Source organism: Mustela nigripes, chromosome 3 (assembly GCF_022355385.1).
Source record: "Mustela nigripes isolate SB6536 chromosome 3, MUSNIG.SB6536, whole genome shotgun sequence".
Classification (NCBI taxonomy): domain Eukaryota; kingdom Metazoa; phylum Chordata; class Mammalia; order Carnivora; family Mustelidae; genus Mustela; species Mustela nigripes.
The window spans coordinates 171,641,935-171,667,416 of record NC_081559.1 but is presented as its reverse complement, the minus strand read 5'-3'; the positions used below and the strand labels follow the sequence as shown (position 1 = coordinate 171,667,416).

The 25,482-nt window shown below is 35.7% G+C and overlaps 1 protein-coding gene across 1 annotated transcript in view; it reads left to right on the top strand.

Annotated features, from left to right (window-relative positions):
* The window catches only part of CSMD3 (CUB and Sushi multiple domains 3), a 439,117-nt gene that overhangs the window by 167,769 nt on the left and 245,866 nt on the right, over positions 1-25,482 (top strand). The window contains exon 18 of the mRNA XM_059395523.1: positions 14,244-14,438. Coding sequence (XP_059251506.1) covers positions 14,244-14,438 — 195 coding nt within the window. The remainder of the gene's footprint in view (positions 1-14,243; positions 14,439-25,482) is intronic.

Here is a 25,482-nt window from a genome sequence, read left to right as displayed (position 1 = left end):
ACATTTCTGTCCTGCATTTTATAAAGATAACTTGGCTCCTTAATAATATCTTCTTGTATCTACAAGCTAATAGGTTTCTAAATAAGACCTATTGGAAGGGAAAAGAAAAAGGAGAGGAAAGAGGGAAAAAGAAAGGAGAGGAGAGGAGAGGAGTGGGGAGAGAAGAAAGAAGGAAGGAAGCAGGCAAGGAAAGAAAAAAAGAGAAAAACGTAAGCCAGTTGGTACAGATAGGTCCTATTGTAAACCATTTCCAGAGGTCATGAGGAGAAAAGATACCGGAAAAATGCCGCCAATTCTACGATGCTCGAATGCTGGAATCGATGGTACTGATCGATTCCAGCATTATGTCTTATGGAAACTGGAATTGAGCTCACAGTACTTCCTCTACCTAACATCCCAGATAGCCATTCCTAAATCCATGTAGTTAATTAAGCACTTGAGATAAAACCTACTCTCTCCATTTTTCTTAGCTAACTGTATGTGCATTCCTATTTCCCAGCTTGATCCATTTCCATGTCCCATTATTTCAAAAACCTATGATTTATGCTGCCTTAGGAAAAGGGCCACAAATGCAAATTTTTTAAAAGATGAAACTGTTCATTATGTTCCTACTCTATTCTAGGTACAATGATCAGCTCTTTTTTTGTTTTGTTTTTAAGATTTTATTTATTTATTTGACAGAGAGAGATCACAGGTAGGTAGAGAGGCTGGTGCCCAGAGAGAGAGAGAGAGGGAAGCAGGCTCCCCGCCGAGCAGAGAGCCCAATGTGGGACTTGATCCAAGGACCCTGAGATCATGACCCGAGCCGAAGGCAGTGGCTTAACCCACTGAGCCACCCAGGCGCCCCTGATCAGCTCTTTTTAATGAATTATCTCTATCCTTCCTGTGAGCGGGCACACTTATAAATGCAACAAAAATACTAAACAACAGAATTAGGCGATAAATATTGCTATGCATATTTTACAAATGATATGACTAAGGATCAGATTATTAAAAAGAGTTAAAGGAATTGACAAATTATTTTTATTAACATATAATGTATTATTTGACCCAGGGGTACAGGTCTGTGAATCATCAGGCTTACACATTTTACAGCACTCACCATAGTATATACCCTCTCCAATGTCCATAACCCAGCCACCCTATCCCTACCCCCACCACCCAGAAACCTTCAGTTTGTTTCTTTTTTTTTTTTTAAAGATTTTATTTATTTATTTGACAGAGAGAGATCACAAGCAGGCAAACAGGCAGGCAGAGAGAGGGAGAGGACGAAGCAGGCTCCCTGCAGAGCAGAGAGCCCAATGTGGGACTCGATCCCAGGACCCTGAGATCATGACCTGAGCCAAAGGCAGCGGCTTAACCCACTGAGCCACCCAGGTGCCCTTCAGTTTGTTTCTTGAGATTAAGAGTCTCTTAGGGTTTGTCTCCCTCTCGAATCCATCTTGCTTCATTTTTTTCCTTCCCTAACCCCCCACTACCCTCCCCTGCCTCTCAAATTCCTCATATCAGAGAGATGACATGTTATTATTACTACTAAGAATAAAGGCAAATAAAAATATAAAAGTACAGAGAGAAAATCATAATCAATCATGCCATGAATTCAGTCTTTCTCCCTGGACCCTACAATTACTCCCCACCATGCTCAGCTACTACACCAATACCCACTTACACACAATTCCATGAAGTCTTATTTTTATACTCTGAAGAGTATTTCTTTCTGATGTTAGTATAGAGTTTGTGACACTCCCTCAATCCAACCTAATTAATTCTCTGGAGTGATCCTCACAGTTTTCATCCATGGGGAGTTTCCATTCCTCACTTTAGGATCCCCAGGGTCTGCCTTTTACACCAGCCTCCCTATGTTTCTTATCCTATTTCAAAAAAAAAAAAAAGTTACCACTTTAATTGTCTAGTTTATTAGAGCTAATAAAGTGGTCCTTATGCCTATTTCTGCCATAGAGTGACGCCTTAGAATTTTCGTATAATTTTCAAATAAACTGACATATGCATTGAGGCTCTCTATAGTAAAAAGTTTTCCCTTGTCATTTATAATACATGCCCTTTACCATCACTTGAACACGTGCTGTTGGCACTGAAAAGTAAAGCGTTTAGTCTTGACTCATTCTAAACACATGTTTTTAGTAGACCTTTCATTTAAAAGCAACACCTCCATCTATTAGAGCTCACACCAGATTATAGTTACAACTGCTTGGGTTCAGATCTTTCCATTTCCCCCTTGAAGATGGACACTGAAACTTATTTTTATTTGTGTGCAAATAAACAGAACTTGTGCAATGAACCAATGCTGTTTTTGAACATTATAAAAACACAGGCCTGCTAACATGGATTCTGGAAGGAATAGTACTTTACACTTACGTAAACAGAATTGTGGATATGCTTTTATTTTGTAGACAATAGTAAACTGGAGCAGAGAAGTCGAAGTTTGGGGCCGAAGGGGAGATATTTGGCTAATTTTAAAACAATATCTCCACAAAGAGTTTAAATCAGGCCTAGTTTCCTCTGTAATTTCAGTGAGATACAATATTAACAAATTTACAATGGGATAATATTTAGAGTTTAAACAGTGCTCTCATTTGCATTGTTTTAATTTTAATATTATTTTAATATTAAGACCATTTGAGATTATGATGTTAGTAAGTACGATTTAAGTATTCATAATTATAACATTTATACAAATGACTCATATAGTAGTAATATTTGTATTCTTTTAACAAAATATATTGATTCTGATGGAGAGAGAATATACACAGTTTTGTGCTGCTGAAGGGGACCTCCTGGCAGCTGGTGCTTTAGCTGGCAGGGGATACCAATTTATAGACACCAATATGTACAGCGGAAGACTTATGACCAGTTGTTTATATATGGTGTAAGTTAGCCACCTGCTCCAAGAACCTTAACAGTCTCATAAATTACATTCTAAATTAACATACCAATTTAAGTTAAGATATATTTTTTTCACAGAACAACTTATTACATTGCAATGTTACCCTGAGGTGTTCTGGGGGCAATCATTTAATTTCCATTGCAGAAATACTTTCCAAAATAAAAGAGATACATGTATGGCTTATCCTTATTCTCTAAAGTACCTTGGGACATCTGGCCTTAGATGAACTCTTACATTTACAATAGGGAGGCCTCTTAGGACTGGTTATGATCAGATGAGGGAAATATAATGCATATACATTTGAAGGGTGCTTAGTTCTTAGTTGCTGAATTCATGCTAGTTGGTATATATCCATGCACACATTTCCACTGTCTTGGAAATAACAGGCAGTTGGATATTATATACTCTGGTCATCCTTCAAAACCAAAAATAACACATAACTACTTTTGATTATACACAGACACATTATTCATAATAATGGTCCCTTCGTGAGCATACAGCATTATGTGGGAACAAATTTTGAAGTAAACATCCCCCCTTTTTAAAAGATTTTATTTATTTATTTTTGAGAGACAGAAAGATCACAAGTAGGCAGAGCAGCAGGCAGAGGGAGAAGCAGGCTCCGCACTGTGTGGGGAGTCAGATGTGGGGCTCTATCCTAGGACCCTGGGATCATGACCTGAACCCAAGGCAGATGCTTAACAAACTGAGCCACGCAGTTGCCCTAAAGTAATCTCCTTTTTAAAATAAAAATATTGATGGTTCTTCTTCTCTTAGAAAAAAAAAAATGTATTTATAAATCAGTCATTACCTATGAATTCAACAAATAGAATTATCACCATGTCTTGTGCAAACTATGATAAAAGAAATTTCATAGTGTTAGAGATAGGCCATATTAACTCAACACCTGTCTATTTTCAGGAACAAAGTAGAAATAAGCATAGTAAAGCTTTCATTTTTCCAACAGAATCTTCAAGGCACAGTTTATGGCTTTCTAATGCCACTTTTTTTTTCATTAAAATAAGTATGTAGGAAACTTTAATTACCTGTAGAAAAATTCTGAAAAATAAATGCTTTTAAAAATTTCTTTAGGGGTGCTTGGGTGGCTCAATGGGTTGGGCCTCTGCCTTCAGCTCAGGTCATGATCTCCGGGTTCTGGGATCGAGTCCTGCATCAGACTCTCTGCTTGGCGGGGAGCTTGCTTCTTTCTCTCTCTCTCTCTGCTTAACTCTCTGCCTACTTGTGATCTCTCTCTGTCAAATAAATAAATAAAATCTTTAAAAAAAAATTTCTTTAAAAACCATGTGTAAGGGGCACCTGGGCGGCTCAGTGGATTAAGCCTCTGCCTTCAGTTTAGGTCATGATCCCAGGGTCCTGGGATAGAGCCCCAAATCAGACTCTCTGCTCAGCAGGGAGCCTGCTTCCGTGTCTCTCTCTGCCTGTCTCTCTGCCTACTTGTGATCCCTCTCTCTCTCTCTGTCAAATAAATAAATAAAATATCCAAAAAAAAAAAAAAACCCATAGATAAGACATGTTTTATTGCTTATGCTTACTTCTGTCTTGCAGCAGACATCTTATATGCTCTATTTGGAGAACAGAAGGCAAGGAGTCTTTTGCTGAGGATCCATTCAGTAGGCAAACTACTATGAAAGCAAATAAACTTAATTACTCATAAAAATAATACTATCAACCTGTCTGCCTCACAATTTTTTTCAAAAATGCAAATCTCCTTTCCATCTACTGCCTAGACCTTTGCATAAGGATTCTCTAGGTGTTTCCAAAATTTCCAGATAATTGCTATGGCAGACCTGGAAGTAAGGGCAGTATTATTCATAGAAAACTATTCACCAAGGATCTCATGTAGTATATAAACACAATAATGAGATAGATGACTCCTCTCAAAATGAGGCTAGCAATATAAAATTGTGGCAGAAGCAACATATTTCACTTATTAGCCATATTTCCCTTTCCTCAAAAAGTAAGACATTTGCAATATAGATTCACTGATAAGTCACTGAAACTATAGGGAAAACCTTAAAGAAGGAAAAAGCAAACTTTTCAAACAATTCATCACTTGCTAAAGAGATTTCAATTCTTCCTTTTCCCTCAAGGGACTTTGCTCAGTTTCTCGAAGGCCAGCTGTAAATGCTAGGTTTCTGTTCTGCCTAACAGTTATGTTGTGTTCACCTGCTTGTTTAAGGAAAGGCTCAATGTGCAGTTTTCCTTTCTAGAATAAACAATCCAACTCCTGCCACACTGAAGTCTCATTCTTAGTCACCAAATTGAGTATTCACGCTGTGGGTTCTTTCTGGAAAATGGTATTGTGTGCATAATCTTCTTACCAAGGAAGAAATAAAGTTTGTTGGATTGAGAAGTGCTTTTAATCGTGAATTCTGAATACTATGTAGGGTGCAAATTTCATGTATGTGCATCTGTGCATGTGCACTTGGAAGATGATCAAATAACTTAGCTTTGGATTGAAACTCAGGTTGACCCGACTTGCACACATATCCCCTTCATGCACTTTGTCTCTCTTTCAGCTGGTCCGCTCATTTCTCTCTTGATGCTCAGCTTAGATATCAATTCTTCAGGAAGATTCCTGACTGATTCCCCTTATGCCATAATCATTAAAGTTACAAGCACTTATTTAATATAATTAATAAATTGTAAATGCCATGTTGGCCAGAATACATTCTGATTGTCCACAGCCTTATTTCCAGTTATTTGGGTAGTGTGGGCTCTTAAGTACTTACTGGAAAAAAAAGAAGGAAGGAAGGAAAGCAGAACTTCTTTCCTCTGATAGTTATTAAAATCATTTAAATATTTAGCTCTGCCATTTCCTCTTTAGTTGAGTTGGGAGAAATCTTGTATAGTATTCTTTCTAAAGCACAAATTTCACATTTCCTATGAATGTTGAAGTACATTGAACTCTGTAAAGTTTTATGAATGGAAGAAATATATATTCCTACTGCTTTAATTAATCAGAGTTGGATATATTAAATAAAATAATTTCTGTGATAGCCAAACACTAAGATATTGCTGATTTAAATCCCACTGATTCCATGAGTCATGTGCAGAAATACACATGACTCAATGTGTATTTCTAGCTTCCTATGAACATAAAATAAATTCTAATGTAGAAAATCACATTTGTTATCCTGAACTTGTGATGTCCCTTACATTTTTGTACTATTTCTTAAGGAATCTATAATAGTAATAAGATGGAAATATTAAAGCATTGCCTAGATCTGTTAACAAATGGTTTGTTTTAGAGCTTATTCCCCAAAATGAATGAACAGATTTTTCTGTTTCTCTATGTATTTTCAAAATGTTCTGTCATTCTCTTTATAAACATATAATGTATTTTTAGCACCAGGGGTACAGGTCTGTGAATCGCCAGGTTTACACACTTCACAGAACTCACCACAGTACACACACCCCCCAATGTCCATAATCCCACTACCCTCTACCAAACCCCCTCCCCCCAGCAACCCTAAGTTTGTTCTGTGAGATTAAGAGTCTCTTATGGTTTGTCTCCTTCTCAATCCCATCTTGTTTCATTTATTCTTTTCATATCCCCTTAACTCCTCATATTGCATCTCCACTTCCTCATATCAGGGAGATCATATGATAGCTGTCTTTCTCCGCTTGACTTATTTTGCTAAGCATAATACCCTCTAGTTCCATCAACATCATCGCAAATGGCAAGTTCTCATTTCTTTAGATGGCTGCATAGTGTTCCATTGTATAAATATACCACATCTTCTTTATCCATTCCTCTGTTGTTGGACTTCCAGGTTCTTTCCATAGTTTGGCTACTGTGGACATTGCTGCTATAAACATTCGGGTGCACATGCCCCTTCGGATCACTACATTTGTATCTTTAGGGTAAATACCCAGTAGTGCAATTGCTGGGTCATAGAGTAGCTCTATTTTCAACTTTTTGAGGAAACTCCATGCTGTTTTCCAGAGTGGCTGTGTCAGCTTGCATTACCACCAACAGTGTAGGAGGGTTCCCCTTTCTCTGCATCCTCGCCAGCATCTGTAATTGTTAATTTTAGCCGTTCTGATTGGTGTGAGATGGTATCTCATTGTGGTTTTGATTTGTATTTTCCTGATGCCGAGTGATGTGGAGCACTTTTTCATGTGTCTGTTGGCCATTTGGATGTCTTCTTTGCAGAAATGTCTGTTCATGTCCTCTACCCGTTTCTTGATTGAATTATGTGTTCTTTGGGTGTTGAGTTTGCTAAGCTCTTTATAGATTTTGGATATTAGCCCTTTATCTGGTATGTCATTTACAAATATCTTCTCCCATTCTGTCAGTTGTCTTTTGGTTTTGTTGACTGTTTCCTTTGCTGTACAAAAGCTTTTGATCTTGATGAAATCAAAATAGTTCATTTTTGCCCTTGCTTCCCTTGCCTTTGAAGATGTTCCTAGGAAGAAGTTGCTGTGGCTGAGGTCGAAGAGGTTGCTGCCTGTGCTCTTCTCAAGGATTTTGATGGATTCCTTGCTCACATTGAGGTCCTTCATCCATGTTGAGTCTATTTTCATGTGTGGTTTAAGGAAATGGTCCAATTTCATTTTTCTGCCTGTGGCTGTCCATTTTCCCAACACCATTTGTTGAACAGACGGTCTTTTTTCCATTGGACATTCTTTCCTGCTTTGTCGAAGATTAGTTGACCAAAGAGTTGAGGGTCTATTTCTGGGCTCTCTATTCTATCCAATTGATCTATGTGTCTGTTTTTGTGCCAGCACAGTACTGTCTTGATGATGACAGCTTTGTAATAAAGCTTGAAGTCTGGAATAGTGATGCCACCAACTTTGGCTTTCTTTTTCAACATTCCTCTGACTATCAGGGTCTTTCCTGGTTCCAAATAAATTTTAGGATTATTTGTTCTATTTCTTTGAAAAAAAATGGATGGGACTTGATAGGGATTTCATTAAATGTGTAGATTGCTTTAGGTAGCATAGACATTTTCACAATATTTGTTCTTCCAATCCATGATCATGGAACATTTTTCCATTTCTTTGTGTCTTCCTCAATTTCATTCAAGAGTACTATTTATAGTTTTCTGAGTATAGATTCTTTGCCTCTTTGGTTAAGTTTATTCCTAGGTATCTTATGGTTTGGGGTGCAATTATAAATGGGATTGACTCCTTAATCTCTCTTTCTTCTGTCTTGTTGTTGGTGTAAAGAAATGCAACGGAGTTCTGTGCATTGATTCTATATCCTGACACTTTACTGAATTCCTGTACAAGTTCTAGCAGGTTTGGATTAGAGTCTTTTGGGTTTTCCACAAATAGTATCATATCATCTGCAAAGAGTGATAGTTTGTCTTCTTCTTTGACGAATTGGATGCCGTTAATTTCTTTTTGTTGTCTGATTGCCAAGGTTAGGACTTCTAGTACTATGTTGAATAGCAATGGTGATAATGGACATCCCTGCCGTGTTCCTGACCTTAGCGGAAAAGCTTTCAGTTTTTCTCCATTGACAATGATATTTGCAGTGGGTTTTTCATAGATGGCTTTGATAATATTGAGGTATGTGCCTTCTATCCCTACACTGTGAAGAGACTTGATCAGGAAGAGATGCTGTTACTTTGTCAAATGCTTTTTCAGCATCTATTGAGAGTATCATATGGTTCTTGTTCTTTCTTTTATTAATGTGTTGTATCACATTGATTGATTTGTGGATATTGAACCAACCTTGCAGCCCTGGAATAAATTCCACTTGGTCATGGTGAATAATCCTTTTAATGTACTGTTGAATCCTATTGGCTAGTGTATCACATTGATTGATTTGTGGATATTGAACCAACCTTGCAGCCCTGGAATAAATTCCACTTGGTCATGTTGAATAATCCTTTTAATGTACTGTTGAATCCTATTGGCTATTTTGGTGAGAATTTTCACACCTGTGTTCATCAAGGATATTGGTCTGTTATTCTCTTTATTGATGGGATCCTTGTCTGGTTTTGGGATCAAGGTGATGCCGGCCTTATAATATGAGTTTGGCAGTTTTCCTTCCATTTCTATTTTTTTGGAACAATTTCAGAAGAATAGAAATTAATTCTTTAAATGTTTAGTAGAATTCCCCTGGGAAGCCATCTGGCCCTGGGCTTCTGTTTGTTTGGAGATTTTTGATGACTGCTTCAATCTCCTTCCTGGTTATGGGTCTGTTCAGGTTTTCTATTTCTTCCTGGTTCAGTTGTGGTAGTTTATATGTCTCTAAGAATGCATCCATTTCTTCCAGATTGTCAAATTTGTTGGTGTAGAGTTGCTCATAGTATGTTCTTACAATTGTTTATATTTCTTTGGTGTTTGTTGTGATCTCTCCTCTTTCATTCATGATTTTATTTATTTGGGTCCTTTCTCTTTTCTTTTTGATAAGTCTGGCCAGGGGTTTATCAACCTTATTAATTTTTTCAAAGAACTAGCTCCTAGTTTCGTTGATTTGTTCTATTGTTTTTTGGTTTCTATTTCATTGATTTCTGCTCTGATCTTTATGATTTCTCTTCTCCTGCTGGGTTTAGGCTTTCTTTGTTGTTCTTGCTACAGTTCCTTTAGGTGTAGGGTTAGGTTGTATATTTGAGACCTTTCTTATTTCTTGAGAAAGGTTTGTATCACTATATATTTTCCTCTCAGGACTGCCTTTGCTGTGTACCACAGATTTTGAACCATTGTGTTTTCATTATCATTTGTTTCCATGAAGTTTTTCAATTCTTCTTTAATTTCCTGGTTGGCTCATTCATTCTTTAGAAGGGTGCTGTTTAGTCTCCATGTATTTGGGTTCTTTCCAAATTTCTTCTTATGATTGAGTTCTAGCTTTATAGCATTGTGGTCTGAAAATATGCAGGGAATGATCCCAATCTTTTTCGGTTGAGGCCTGATTTATGACCCAGAATTTGATCTATTCTGGAGAATGTTCCGTGTGCACTAGAGAAGAATGTGTATTCTGTTGCTTTGGGATGGAATGTTCTGAATATATCTGTGATGTCCATCTGGTCCAATGTGTCATTTAAGACCCTGTTTTCCTTGTTGATCTTTTGCTTGAATGATCAGTCCATTTTGGTGAAGGGAGTGTTAAAGTCCCCACTATTATTGTATTATTGTCAATGTGTTTCTTTGATTTTGTCATTAATTGATTTTTATAGTTGGCTGCTCCCATGATAGGAGCATAAATATTTAAAATTGTTAGAGCTCCTTGTTGAACAGACCCTTTGAGTATGATATAGTGTCCTTCCTCATCTCTTATTATAGTCTTTGGCTTAAAATCTAATTGATCTGATAGAAGAATTGCCACCCCAGCTTTCTTCTGATGTCCATTATCATGATAAATTGTTTTCCACCCCCTCACTTTAAATCTCAGGTGTGCTTTAAATCTTTGATGTGGTTTTTTGTTTTTTGTTTTTTTTTTTAATCCATTCTGATACCCTGTGTCTTTTGATTGGGGCTTTTCGCCCATTTACATTCAGGGTAACTATTGAGAGATATGAATTTAGTGCCACTGTATTGCTTGTAAAGTGACTGTTACTGTATATTGTCTCTGTTCCTTTCTGGTCTACTATTTTAGGGTCTCTCTTTGCTTAGAGGACCCCTTTCAATCTTTCCTGTAGAGCTGGTTTAGCGTTTGCAAATTCTTTCAGTTTTTGTTTGTCCTAGAAGCTTTTTATCTCTCTTTCTATTTTCAATGGTAACTTAGCTGGGTATAGTATTCTTGGCTGCATGTTTTTCTTGTTAGTGCTCTGAATATATCATGCCAGTTCTTTCTGGCCTACCAGGTCTCTGTGGATAAGTCCACTGCCAATCTAATAATTTTACCATTGTATGTTACAGACTTCTTTTCCCGGGCTGCTCTCAGGATTTTCTCTTTGTTGCTAAGACTTGTAAATTTTACTATTAGGTGTCAGGCTGTGGACCTATTCTTATTGATTTTGAGGGGGGTTCTCTGTACCTCCTGGATTTTGATGCTTCTTCCCTTTGCCATATTAGGGAAATTCTCTACAATAAATCTCTCCAATAATTCTTTCTGCTCCCTTCTCTCTTTCTTCTTCTTCTGGAATCCGAATTATTCTAATGTTTTTTCATCTTATGGTGTCCCTTATCTCTCTAATTCTCCCCTCATGGACCAGTGGTTGTTTGTATCTCTTTTGCTCAGCTTCTTTATTCTCTGTCATTTGGTCTTCTATGTCACAAATTCTTTCTTCTGCCTCGTTTATCCTAGCAGTAAGAGCTTCCATTTTTTATTGCACCTCATTAATACCTTTTTTTATTTCAACTTGGTTAGATTTTAGTTCTTTTATTTCTCCAGAAAAGGCTTTTATTTCTCTGGAGAGGGTTTCTCTAATATCTTCCATGCCTTTTTCGAGACCAGCCAGAACCTTGAGAATCGTCATTCTGAACTCTAGTTCTGACATATTACCAATGTCTGTATTGATTAGGTCCCTAGCCTTCATTACTACCTCTTGTTCTTTCTTTTGTGGTGAGTTTATCTTCCTTGTCATTTTGTCCAGATAAGAATATATGAAGGAGCAAATAAAATACTAAAAGGGCAGCACAGACCCCAGGAAAATGTGCTTTAACCAAATCAGAAGAGAACCCAAATCGTGGGGGGAAGAAAGGGGATAAAAAGAAGTTCAGAAAAAAAAATTAGAAAAAGAAAACAAATAAAGAAAAATATATAAAAAAGAATATATATATTATTTTATATATATATATATACATATATATATGTATATATATATGTATATATATTAGACTGGTGACTAGAAGGGGGTCACCCACTTAATTTGGGGAGTATTTTGGTCTCTTAGAAGAAACAACCTCCCAAAATTTTAAAGAATGATAAACATATATAAGGGTAAACAGAATGAAGCGATGGAATATGCCTATAAAGGTGAAAAAAAATTTTTTTTTAATTTCTAAAAAGGAGTTGATGAATAAGTTGGTTGGAAGAATAAAGAAAAAAAGTAGAGAGAATTTGCTCAGGCTGGAGACTAGAACAAGCCCGGAGCAAGATATAGGGTACATTTTGATCTATTAAAAGTAGTTGTATCCCAAATTTTTTAGAAGAAAAAACCCTATGTGTATACAAAAAATAAAGTTAGATACAATGAAGGATAAAATTTGACTATAATAATGAAGGTTCAAAAAAGATTTTTATTATTTTTTTATGAAAGGTATTGTTAAGATAAACTAGTTAAAAAACGTTATATGATGAAAGGGTAAAAGTTTAAAAAAAACAGAAAAAAAATAAAATTAAAAGAAAAATTAATTAACTACAAGACTAAAGAATCATGGGGAGAAAGCCATGAATTCCATGGTTTGCTTTCTCCTCCTCTGGTTTCTGCTGTTCTCCTTGGGAAGTGAACTTGGTCTTGGCTGGATTTCTTGCTGATCTTCTGGAGGGTGGGCCTGTTGTAGTGATTCTCAAGTATCTCTGCCCACGGCGGAATTGCACCACCCTTACCAGAGGCCAGGCTAAGTAATGCGCTCGGGTTTACTCTCAGGAGCTTTTGTTCCCTGAATGCTCTCTGTAGAGTTCTGGAGGACGGGAATGAAAATGGCAGCTTCCCATTCTCCGGCCCAGAGGAGCTGAGAGCTCGGGGTCCCACTCCTCAGTGCGCCCTCAGAGAAAAGCATTCAATCACTCCTGTCTCCCTCGCCTCCGGCCGTGTTCCAACCTCACCCAGCCTGTGACCAAGCATCTCTGTCTTTGCCACACGGCTCTGCCTGGAGTCTCCAAAGCCCACAGATCCCTGAGCTCCCCCAGGGGGTGTCTCCCCGGATCTTGTGGGGACTTCACTCACAGAGCAGTGGCCTGTGCCATGGATTACAGTTCAAGGTAACCCCGAGTTGAGAGCTCACTCCTCAGCTCTGTCTCTGTAGGCAGCTTCCCCACTCTAATACCTGCAAGCTCTGCGACACTCAGACACCCTCAATCTTCCTGTGACCCTGCAGGATGTGGGGCCACGCTGACCCCGCATGGGCTTCACCCCGGTTTAGCCTCTAGAGTGATGTCCCACAGTGGAGCAGACTTTTAAAAGTTTTGATTTTGTGCACTGTTGCACTGCCACTTGCCGGGAGCTGGCCCCTCCCACCGAGGTCTATCTTCCCGTTGCTTTGGATTCAATCCTCTGCTGGTCCTACCTTTCAGAAAGTGGTCAATTTTCTGTTTCTAGAATTGTTGTTCTTCTTCTCTTTGATCTCTTGTTGGATTTGTAGGTGTTCTCAATGGTTTGATAAGCTATCTAGCTGATCTCCTGCTCCCTGATGTCATCTCAGCCTGCTACTTCTCCACCATCTTGACTCTTCCTTCCTGTCACTCTCTTTAGTTCACTATCTGGGCACACAGAAAACTTTTAGTTCCTTCACTGTGAATGGACTTAATATTCAATGTGTCTGTTAGTGTTAGCTGTAAAAGTACTTGACTTTTGGATGCCTAGGTGGCTCAGTCAGTTAAGCATCTGTCTTTGGCTCAGATCATAATCCCAGGGTCCTTGGATGGAGTCCTGCATAGGGCTCCTTCCTCAGCGGGGAGCCTGCTTCTTCCTCTGCCTGTCATTTTCCCTCCTTGTGTGCTCTTTTGCACACTCTCTCTCTTCCTTTCTGACAGATAAATAAATGGAATCTTAAAAATAAATAGGTAAATAAATGTACTTGACTTTAGCATAAACTCTCTATCCCAAGAGATCATGGTCTGTATGTCATAAAAATTTTGCTACTGTTTGATAATGGGAAGACCTATGATAGAAAGAGGGGACTGACTAGAAGAGATGGATCACAAGAAATGATTTCAGGGCAGAGAAAAGTGTCTTTTACTTTACTCCCAGTGGTAAAATGAACTGAGCTCAACATAGGCAGTAGTATCATTTCCCAGTTCAGTCACATGGAATGAGTGTACATTATTTGGGAGAAGAGCTTTATCTATTTATTTATTATTGTTTTTGATATTCCATGATTCATTGTCTGCGTATAACACACAGTGCTCCATGCAATGCATTAAGTAAGCCCTTCTTTTCTAAAATATTTTGAAATATTTATGCATGGGTTATAGCACATAACAGTATATAACAAACTCTAAAACCCTATGTTTGTACATTAGATGCTAATATTAATGAGAAGACCAATGAAAAATTTTATATTCTTACTCATCAATATGAATTAGCAAAATATCAGGTATGATTATGGGCTACTTTGTACTTTGAGCCCTCAAACAGTAACAGAAAGGAGTCTGGTACTTTCCCATCTGTTTAGAAGTATAGATAAAGAAATATTAAAGGATTCAAAGAAAATAGCATCCTAAAACAATTCATTTTATATCAACACTGTTTTTCAGCAAAACTTCGAGAATCCTGCTTTGATCCAGGCAATATAATGAATGGCACCAGACTTGGAATGGATTATAAATTAGGGTCAACAGTCACCTATTATTGTGATGCTGGTTATGTTCTTCAAGGTTATTCGACACTCACCTGCATCATGGGAGATGATGGAAGACCTGGATGGAATAGAGCCTTACCAAGTTGTCATGGTAAGAACTTTTTTTTTTTTTTTTTTTTGCTGAGTTTTTATTATTAGACAGAACCAGAATCATTTAAAGCCATTTCTATATTTTTAAAAATCAATCATTTTACATTCAAGCTACAAGTATGAAATAGACCATAAAGCCAGAGACTTTATCAAGGATATTTAAATTGGATTCATTAACAAAATGGTTTTGGAAAAGTGCTTATATTCCCAGGTGTCTCTAAAGCACTTCACACATTATTGTAAGTGAGCTCTCTGAGAATAAGGGTATTGCTGTTCTATTCTATGTTCAGGACTTAGAGGAGTGCCTGAAAAGATTAGGTGCTCAGAAGATATTGGTTGAGTAAATGAAGAATGAACACACTGAAAGTGACATTTCAATAAAATAGAGAAATGCAGAGATTTAAATATTATCAAGAACTTGTGAGAAATCTTTATCCAAACTACACATTTTTTCCTAAAAATTAAGTTTGACTATAAGTGAATACCATGTTGAACCTGTTGAGGCAGCTCTAGCAGAGAGGGAAGACTCAAGCACACAATAAAATGGAGGAAAACCTAAAATTAGTTTCAGTAACAAAATACCAGACATGTAAGTTAGCATTTCTCTTACCATATCTGCCACAGCTATAGGAGGCCAGGGCATCAGATGCAATTTGATGCAGGAAATGACAGTGATCATAGCCAAGGAAAGGCTGCTGATCTTAAAAAAAAAAAAAAAAAAAAAAAAAAAAATTAGGAAAAATATATTCAATGATACTGTTTTTGAGATTAAGGAAGTTACTGAGGAGGTACCAGAAACAGAGACATCACCCTCACATAGGGTGTGGAATTTGCTAAGCATTTAGCCATAGTAAATGAACAGCCCATTCAGAATTCTGAAAAGTCTGTCCAGTGAACTCAAGAGGGGAAACTGAGGAGTCCCCAGCTAACAGTGATGAGATTCATGAATATATATTTCTGGATAAATACCAAGAGGATTTTCCAAAACAAAGACCAGTTTGCCAGTTCATGGAACTAGTGACCTATGGCCTATCCAAAACCCATATCTGAATGTTAAGTATGAAATCCAACACAGTGGTTTAAAAATTACTTTAATGAAAAACAGGACATTCTAAAATAAAGCAATGTATAATTCAGTTGTGGACCATGGAAATTTTTATTTCAAGCTTTTGAAGGTGGATTTTGTAACTAAATAAAATAATGTTGCATGTTGAAAAATCATACACTTGCCTGCAACTCTACAAGGACAGAGATATAGTGGGGAAAAAAAAAACCAGTTCAGTAAGGAGAGAGAAACAATGATATCACTGTGGAAAGTTACCACAGGCTTTGTAGTCAGCTGAATGATCCTAATGCATTGTACAAAATTGACATGAAGATGATATCATCTAGGGAAGATTTTCCAAATTATGGGTCACCACCATTGAGTCATAAAACCCAATCATTGGGTTATGACCAATATTTTTATAATTGATATAATATTGAATAAAATAAAATAATTAAAATAAAAAAAGATAAATATATTAAAAAAAGAAAAATGTTATAATTCAAAGATCACAGAAAGGAGAAATATTATTTTGTGGGACTTTCTTCAGCTACATATAGAGAGATAAATAAAATACAGTGAATATACCAGTATGGTGTGTATGTGTGTATATTTGTACATATACATGTAAATGTATATGTGCATATTTGCTATAAAATAATATATATCTCTTACTATGAATTTCAGCAAAAAAAGCAACAGTTTTGACCTGATGATTAAAAGTATGTATTTTTGGTGTCTGTTGCACATAGTAATTCTTCCTCATTGTATAACATTGTCATATATTATATGTGTATGATTTCTGACTTACACATGGGTTATTTAACCTTTCTAGAGTCTCTCCTCTCTAAATGGGGGTAATTGAAATTCTTTACTGAAAAATGTTGTAATAAGAAATAAAGAAAAGGTACATATCTATTAAATGGTCATTCTGTTAATAACAGAACAGCCAGTTAATTCTTGAATTGATGGTTTTATCTATCAGGAAAAAGGGAATAAAAGGAGAAGTAATTACTTTGTATTTAATTTTGCCAAAGAGAAAAAAATGAATTGATGACAGGAAAGTTTCTAGAAAGCTTAAGAGAAAGACTGATTATATTGTCTTAAAATTCAGAGCTACACAAAAAAGAAATCTGTATATAGCCCAAAAACTCATTAAAATAACATAGAAAACTTCCAGGAGCCAGACAAGAAATAACCAAAATCCTGTCAGAGAAAAACCAAAGGATTACAAAAAACCATAGATCAAAAGGATAGGTATTAATCACTGGGATAAATGATTAAGTACATGGTTTTCAATGACTTAGCTGAAAAAGACAGGAGAACTGGAGTAGAGTATGCATTCACTAAGAATATGCCTCCCTAAAATAATCCTATTTCTTTCCAACAGGTTTCTATATTGATAGGTCATAGAAATATTAATTTCAGCATGGAATATTCCATAATATATACAAATGGTCCTTACAAACCAAACATATTTCATGGGATCAAATATAACCTAGTTAAGTTTATTTCATGTTTGTTGAATAGTCATATCTACAGACAAAACAGAGGGAAGAGTAGACCTGGGTTCAAATCCTTTTACCTTACACTGTATCTATGACCTCTGGCAAGCCAAGTCTTGATTTTTAAATCTCTAAAGCAGGATCATAGTTACTAATTTAATAGCTTATTGTGAAGATGCAATTAATTACAATCTATTGAGAGGGCCTAGTAAATTTCCTGGGAAATACTAGAATATTAATACATGTGATTTTCAGTGTTTTAAAAGAATCATAGCACTGGAAAACATGCATTGCATTTTGCATTGCATGCTATATTTAGTGGAATTAGTATATTTCTTTCATTTTAACATCAATTAAATCTGATTCATTAATGTTCTGATATGGCTACACGTTTGTTTCTAAAAATAGCACAAATGTTTAGAATTTTAAAAATTTCTTAAGAAAGAATAATTTTCACTATCAAGTGAGTTGGATATGACTACACTTCTACCCATAATGCCAAGATAGTATGGAAAACAGTTATTCCTTATGCTGTTGATATACCTTAGGTTATTACAAAAAAATATTAAGATACATTCCTGTTAAAAATATGACCACAACTGATAATTTCTAGTATAGGAAAGGATGAGAAAAAGCCCATGTTTTAGAACTGTATGTATTTAACTCTAAATAATGATTTTAAAAACAAGAGAAAACCTAAAATCAGTTATGTAACCTTGCACAATTTATTTTGTGTACCTAGGCATGAGATAATATTGTATAATTCATAAGGTTGTTGGGAGAATTATATTAAATAACTTATTTAAAACATTTGGCTCTGGGGTTTCTGGCTGGCTCAGTTGGTAGAGCATGCAACTCTTTATCTTGGGGTCATGAGTTCAAGCTCCATATTATGCCTAAAGCTTACTTAAAAAACATAAATACATAAAATGTAAAAAATAAATTAAAAATACAACATTTGGGTCTGGAGTTATTGTCTTATAATAAGGAGAACTTAATATATTTTAGTTTCTTGATTGGTTCACACATATCTCTTTGTTTTCCCTCATAGTAATTACATAGAAATCCAAAATACACAGAACTGTCTGACTTTCAGATTTAATAATTTAGTACTTTGAAAGTCAAAATTAGTGGATAAAGCATGTGTAATAGAGCCAGAGGGTTTGTTGTTCATAAGGATACATTTTTTAATTAAGATAAATTTTGAATTTTTTATAAAAGTAAATTATACATGTGATATCTAAGAAAATAACATAATGTAGATTGCCATTTAAGTATTTTAAAGCAATGGTCGCCTGCCCTACACTCCCATTTATTTTCCTATTCCTTAGCTGAGTCTTCTATTAATTTCTATTTCTCCTCAATATTCCAGAATTAAGTTATTTTTGAGTATTTTATCAATTGCCTTTGTCATACATTAATTTGCTTATGCCTCTATTTTTAATTTCATTCACGTTTGAGAATTAGATTGTCAGGCTCTGCTGCTTTTCATGTTAAGTCTTACCCTACAATAAAATATTGTACCCTTATTTTACCCTACAATAAAATATTGACTACTGTCTCTGAGAACATAGGCAGGAAATCTGGACTGATTGTATTGCTTTAGAGTATGTGAGTAGGGAGCTATTAGACTATAATCCCTAAGTGCCAAAATAAGGAAAGTTTTTTATTTTATTTTTTACATAAAAGTAAACACCAGGGCTCCTGGGTGGCTCAATGGGTTAAAGCCTCTGCTTTCGGCTCAGGTCATGATCCCAGGGTCCTGGGATAGAGGCCGGAGTCTGGCTCTCAGCTCCGCAGGGAGCCTGCTTCCTCCTCTCTCTCTGCCTTCCTCTCTGCCTAGGTGTGATTTCTCTCTGTCAAATAAATAAAAATATAAAGAAAAAAAAAGTAAACACCAACATGACCAGTCTTTTAAGCTCTTTAAATGCAATATTTTGCTTTTTCTTATAATGTTTTACCCATAAATTCATAAAGTCTTATGCTATATATAGCTTTTTAGCATTCAGTGCATTAATTTATACAAGCAGGCTCTCAGTAAACATTTTTAACCTGAACTGAACCCTAAGAATTTATAAAGTTTGTCTATTTTAGAAGATAGGGTTTTTTTTTTAATCATCGTTTAAGATTGTGTACATTTTGAATCTAAAGAAAATATTTTCAAGAGCTTATGTTGGACACTGGGAGATTGTATTTGTCAGAAGTAGATCCAAAATGATAGCATCCTGTGGTAAGTCCTGCTCAGCGATGAGAAACCCTGCGATTTATCTCATAAGAATGTCACATGTAATTGGAGGCTTAAGTGGATAGAAGAAGAATAAATGAAACAAGATGGGATTGGGAGGGAGACAAACCATAAGTGACTCTTAATCTCACAAAACAAACTGAGGGTTGCCGGGGGCAGGGGGTTTGGGAGAAGGGGGTGGGATTATGGACATTGGGGAGGGTATGTGATTTGGTGAGTGCTGTGAAGTGTGTAAACCTGGTGATTCACAGACCTGTACCCCTGGGGATAAAAATATATGTTTATCAAAAATAAAAAATTTAAAAAAAAATGCACATAATACAAAAAGATAATAAATCCAGAAACTGAGGAGATAGGAAAATGGGATTCAGGGATCTCACCATTAGCTCTTTAATCTCTATACCAGTGCTTCTCACCTCTGTCCATACATTCAGATACTAGGAAGCTTCTAAAAAAATACCAATGCCTTCACTCTACCTCAGACCAGTTATATCAGAATTTTGAGGGTGAAGCTTGGGCACTGCTATTTTCAGAAAATTATGTAGATTCTTCTAACATGCAACCAAGATTGAGAATCACTGTCTTATATCAAAAACATAGAAACAAAATCAAATACCAAACTCTGTCACCCCCCCCTCTTTCCTTTTAAATGTAAATTCCCAGACTTCCATAGCAACCCATTCTCTTACATTATCACTCTACTTAACGTAAATTGATTAAATCCTTTTCAATAAAAAAAAAAAAAAAAAAAAAAAAAGAATGTCACATGTATTAAATGATAGTAGAACAAAATATCTGTACCTACAATGTATTTGGTGATCAGAAAAAAGAAGGTGTTTGGAAGATAATATTTTCCCTATTTATTTCTCATACTTTCAAAAGTATCTGTTGAAACTCTGTGTTACTTTAGTTATCTGTGGACATACTGGATTAAAGTAGAAGTCCTATTATTCTTATCCATAAAATGACTCAATATTATGTAAAGGTAATGAAACACAACTAGTGACAGATTCCATATTTTTCCTTAATATTCATTATTTGATTTATTTCATCTAATGGCATTATAGTTGTTTACATAAACAAACCTCTAGCCTGAGCTAGGGCACTAGCCATTTCTTATCTCTTAGTCTCTCTCCTGGCTAGTTTCTCTTTCCCTTATTTCTTGATAAAATCTCTCATGAACACGACAAAGTAATCTTTCAAACATATGTCAGCCACTCCAGAGTGGCTCAGTTGGTTGAGCGTCTGACTCTTGATTTTGACTCCAGTCATGGTCTCTGGGTCATGGGATCGAGCCCTGTGTTGGGCTCTGCGCTCAGCTTGGAGTCTGTTTGGGATTCTCTCTTTCCCTCTCCCTCTGTCCTTTCCCTTGCTCACATGTTCACTCTCTCTCTAAATAAATAAATACACAAATAAACAAAATATTTTAAAAAAATAAATAAATAGATAAATAAATGAATGATAAATAAATACACATGCCAGATTATATCAAAATCCACCATTGGATTTCTAAATCTGAGTTAACTCCACAGATATTATAATACAAAGTTCCTTAACTTGCCTATATATACTCTAACCTCTTTACTATTCTCCCTCTCTACTACACTCTTTGGGCCACAGATGCCTCCTAGATGTTTCTTGAAAGCACTAGTTCACACTTCTGCCACAGGACTTTTGCACTTGCTGTCCTTTCTGTCTGAATGCTTTTCTGGCTGAAGCTCTCATATTTCCTTTAGGCATATTACTAGTGGAAAAACATTCAAATTTATCCTCCCCTTGCTCCCTAAAGCTTCCAGGATGGAATCAAATAAATCTAAAGATGAAATAATAGGTCCTTGGTAAAGATATCTATGGTGTGTGTAAAGCCCATTATTCTGGAGCTTTAGAACTTTGAAAGGTAAATCATTAAATTTGGGAGTACTAGCCATAGTACTAATACAATATTCTTAGTTGAGGTAAAATAGACATATTTGTTTCAGGTGTACAACATAATTATTTGATATGTATATATATTGTTAGATGTTCACCACAATAAGTATAGTTAACATCCATCACTGTACAGTTTACAATTTCTTTCTTATGATAAATAATTTTAATATTTACTCTCTTAGTAATTCTCAAAAATGCAAGACAGTATTGCTAACTATATCATCATGCTATACCCATGACTTACTTATTTTATAATTGGACCAATGCAGCCTTCTTGATCTTTTCCATTAAGGCATATAGTGAGCATGCGATGACAGTTAATTATAATAATAAGACCCTAAGAATAAACATATTTGGCGAAAGTATTAGAATAGAAGAGATGGTATAATGCCTTCTTTTTTTTTCAGGCATTCAAAAGTACAATTATATGCCTGGTCCTGCACTAACTATGAATTCAATATGGTTCTTGCCTTTAGAGAATTTATAATCAGATGGGATAAGGACAAGTAAGGTCCATTGCTAGAAATAAAAACAGAGCTGCGAGCACAGCATGGCAGCACATCTGACCTGGTTACAAAGAGAGATCAGGGAAGTCTTCCTTATGAAAGTGACACATGAGCTGAATCCTAAAAATAAAATAAGGAGGAACCAGGTGAGGTACAAGACATAAGGAGATGGTGTGCTTCACACCTAGGGTTCAGCATTTATAAACACATAGAGGAAAGAGCAACAAGAAAAGTAGATAGAATTTGAAGCAGCTCAACAAGAAAGCCCATAGAGAGGACTGATAAGAGATAATAACTTGTCTGTGCTGAGAACAAACAGTTTGAAGTTCTCTACACATATTATTTTATGCCTTACTACAACTCCGTGAATTAGGGACTACTAATATTCTCATTTACAGATGAGGAAACCAAGACACAAAAACAGGTTCAGTCACTTGTTCAAAGTCACAGTTGCCTACCAGTAGTTTTGGAGTCCAGGCTTAATCACTGTCCTCTAGGTAGGCTGTTTAATTCTACAAATGACCTTGCATTGATCTTTTTTATATCTTTCAACCTAACAGTTATGGCATATTTCAGGTGGTTAAATGTTTCATGAATGGATGCATGGCTTCAAAAATAAGTGGTACAATTTTGGGTTCCCCATTTATTTCTGAAACCTTCCTCCAAGTTAAGTATGAGAATTAAGAAAAAGCAAATTCCTACCGATAACTAATAATAAGTCTTCATCTGAAATGCATTTTTGCATTTCATTCGAAACACAACCTTATACAGAATGCAAATACCCTAACAGATATAGTCAGTGTTGGTTCCTTTGAACATCTGCACCATTATTTTCAATCTTTTTCAATCTCTTTGTTTCTCTCATGCTAATATAAGTCCTAGATTCTGGGGGTGGAAAAAAGATTTTGTAACTCAGTCACTGATAACTGTAAGTCTGTCCAAAGTACATACACATGAGTGTTATGATTAGACATCCAGTAGTCATCCAGCACCATTCATTGTTCAACTTTCAACTCTATGTGGAATGATAAAAGCTTTAAATAATAATGCTAAATAAATAAATAGCCTTCTTGTACTATCAACTGAAGAGAGAATTTGAAACAAACAAAATGAAAAATAAAAAGTTCATTTCATAATTATACCTCTCCAACTCTACAGTTATCTCTCATTAGTAACATCATTTGACCTACTTTTAATTAACTCATATTGCTTTAGTGCATGAAGTAGCTAACTCAAGTTTTAGTCCAGATCTTCTGCTTAAACGGCAAGGCTTGCCTTGGGCTAATCTCTTATTCCAAAGGTTTACAGAGGTTTACAGAATTTTTTTTGAGATTTAAAGCAAGTGTGAAGTCCCATTGCATTATAAATGAATATAGATATTATGTAATCTAATATACTGAGCCATTTAGCATTTGATGCCATCTAAATATGTGACATAATTAAAGTGTGTGGATGAAAGACTCATAAAACAAAGGCCTAGAGGTAAATTATTTCTGAGTATCATCAGCTATCTGCCTTTCATTAGCTATACATAGGAATTTGTTCACAGACACAATATACGGATTATGTGTCAGAATCATGTTCTACAAAGAAGTATAATGTATTTCCTATTTTTTTTTTTTTTAAGTAAGCTCTAAGGCCCAGTAAGGGGCTTAAACTCATGACCCCAGATCGAGTCACATTCTCTACCAACTGAGTCAGACAGGCACTGCAAATGTATTTTCTATTTTAAAAAATTTAAAGTAGTATTGAGATAAAACCAAAGCATGTTTTGTTTTCATATGGGGAGGGGTGGAATATTATTTAAAATGAAACTGGGAGGGAAATGAATGTGATTGAGTACCTGCTATTTCCAGACACTCTTACTGACATTATCACTCCAGTTGGCCTCCTCCATGCTAGTCTAGAGAATCATTAGCATTGTTATAAATAAATCCCTACTGTTATGAATTCTGGAGCATCCTATGTCGAGTTCCCTATGTAAGAAGCAATCTGATTGCAAATCAATGCTTATAATTCAGAACACATTTTCTTGTGACCTCTGACTTGGAGCTCCTATTTAAACAATTGTTATTTTCTCTGCCCTTGGCATTTCAGCCACTATGCCATGTCTCCAGATGGGTAGTTGCACGCCCTCTCATTGTGCGAAGAAACCTGTGTTCTCCACCATCATGTAGTTTTTATGTTTAAGTCAGACTTCAAACATGCCTCCCTAATGTGTTATCCCTTTTTACAGAAAACCAAAAAAAAAAAAAATTTACTTATACAGAAAACTGAATCAGCCCACAGCTTTTCTCCTTACAGATAAAGAAAGTAAAGGATACAACAGTAACTATTTGGTCATGTTGAGAATCAAACTGTATTGGAGAACTCTTTTGGAGAAACAAATATCCTATTAGAATGTTCAACCCACAAAACCTAGAGAGAAAAGAAGCAGGTATATTATTGAATAAGCATATTTAGAATATAATGAACATTGCAGGCTGCTTTTGAAAGATGCTACAAAGACCAGATAGAATCTCATACAAATCTATAAAGAACCAATAACTCTTCTTTTATCTCCTTGAGAGACAAACTGATATAACTTGTCTCTGTATACCTTGTGACTATACCTTGTAAGAAACCCTAGTGAATTTCTAAAGTATGTTTCTAGAAGGCCAGCAGTCTTGCACTGTAAAATCAAAAGCTTAGGCCTATTATGGTTTAAAACAGACACCCTAAAGGAGTTGCTGCTTCCTTCCCCTTTATTAAACACAGAAAATTTCATTTTACACTTATGTTAAGCCAGTGAGCCTTTCACTTCAACACATACACATTAAAAAAAAAAAAAAGACAATACAGAGCTCTCTGTGCAAGAGGGAATTTGTTTCTTAATCCTAAATCCCAAAACCAGTCAGTTAGATTGAAATATATGGGAGAGTTAGTGAGTAAATCTCAACCATATTGAGGTTCTAAATAGCTTCAAACCTGAGCCAACCCCAAGACTGGATATTTCTTCCCACGCTCCTAAACTGAGTTTTAGGACTTTTCTGATTCAGGAAAGAACTGATCTGCCCTATTACGAAAAGAGACAATTATAACATATTTATTGAAAGCCATTATATAAACTAACACCATGCTTGACTCCGGAAATATAAATCGTGTATAAAAAGGAAATGGAAACTTTGACTTAATAGATTCTGGGAGCTCAGAGACAGAGACAGACCCTATATAAATAAGTGGCTTTATATAAATATAAATACAAAACAAGTTGTAATTAAGTGTTCTGAACATAATGGAATGCTGTTATGATGGGATCCTCTGAACTAGTCTAGAAGACAGGGAAGACTTCCCTGAGAAATCATGTTTGTGAAGCAATCAGGCAGGAGTAATAAATTGTCACAGAGGATTTTTTTTAAGTTCATTTTGTACTAATATATTAACTTTTAAAATAATTTTTAAACAATAAAAATTGCTATCACTTAAAGTCAATGAGTTGGAAATCAAACTAAGCAATGAAGAGGGATTTCAGTTTTTAAAAAACATCAACAATTCAACTAAAACCATTTTAAGAACTTGTCTTTCCATATACACTTTTCTACAAAATCATAGACTAGTGATTGCTAGGGACTTGGGAAAATAGGGAATAGGGAGCGATTGCTTATGAATATAGGAATTCCTTTGGGGATGACAGAAATATTCTAAAATTAGAGGGTTGGTTACACTACTTCATGAATATGCTATTAAAAAAACCCCACTCAATTGTATATTTTAAAAGGGTGAATTTTATGGTATGTGAATTATACCTCAATCTTGAAAATGAGGTTAAAAGTGAG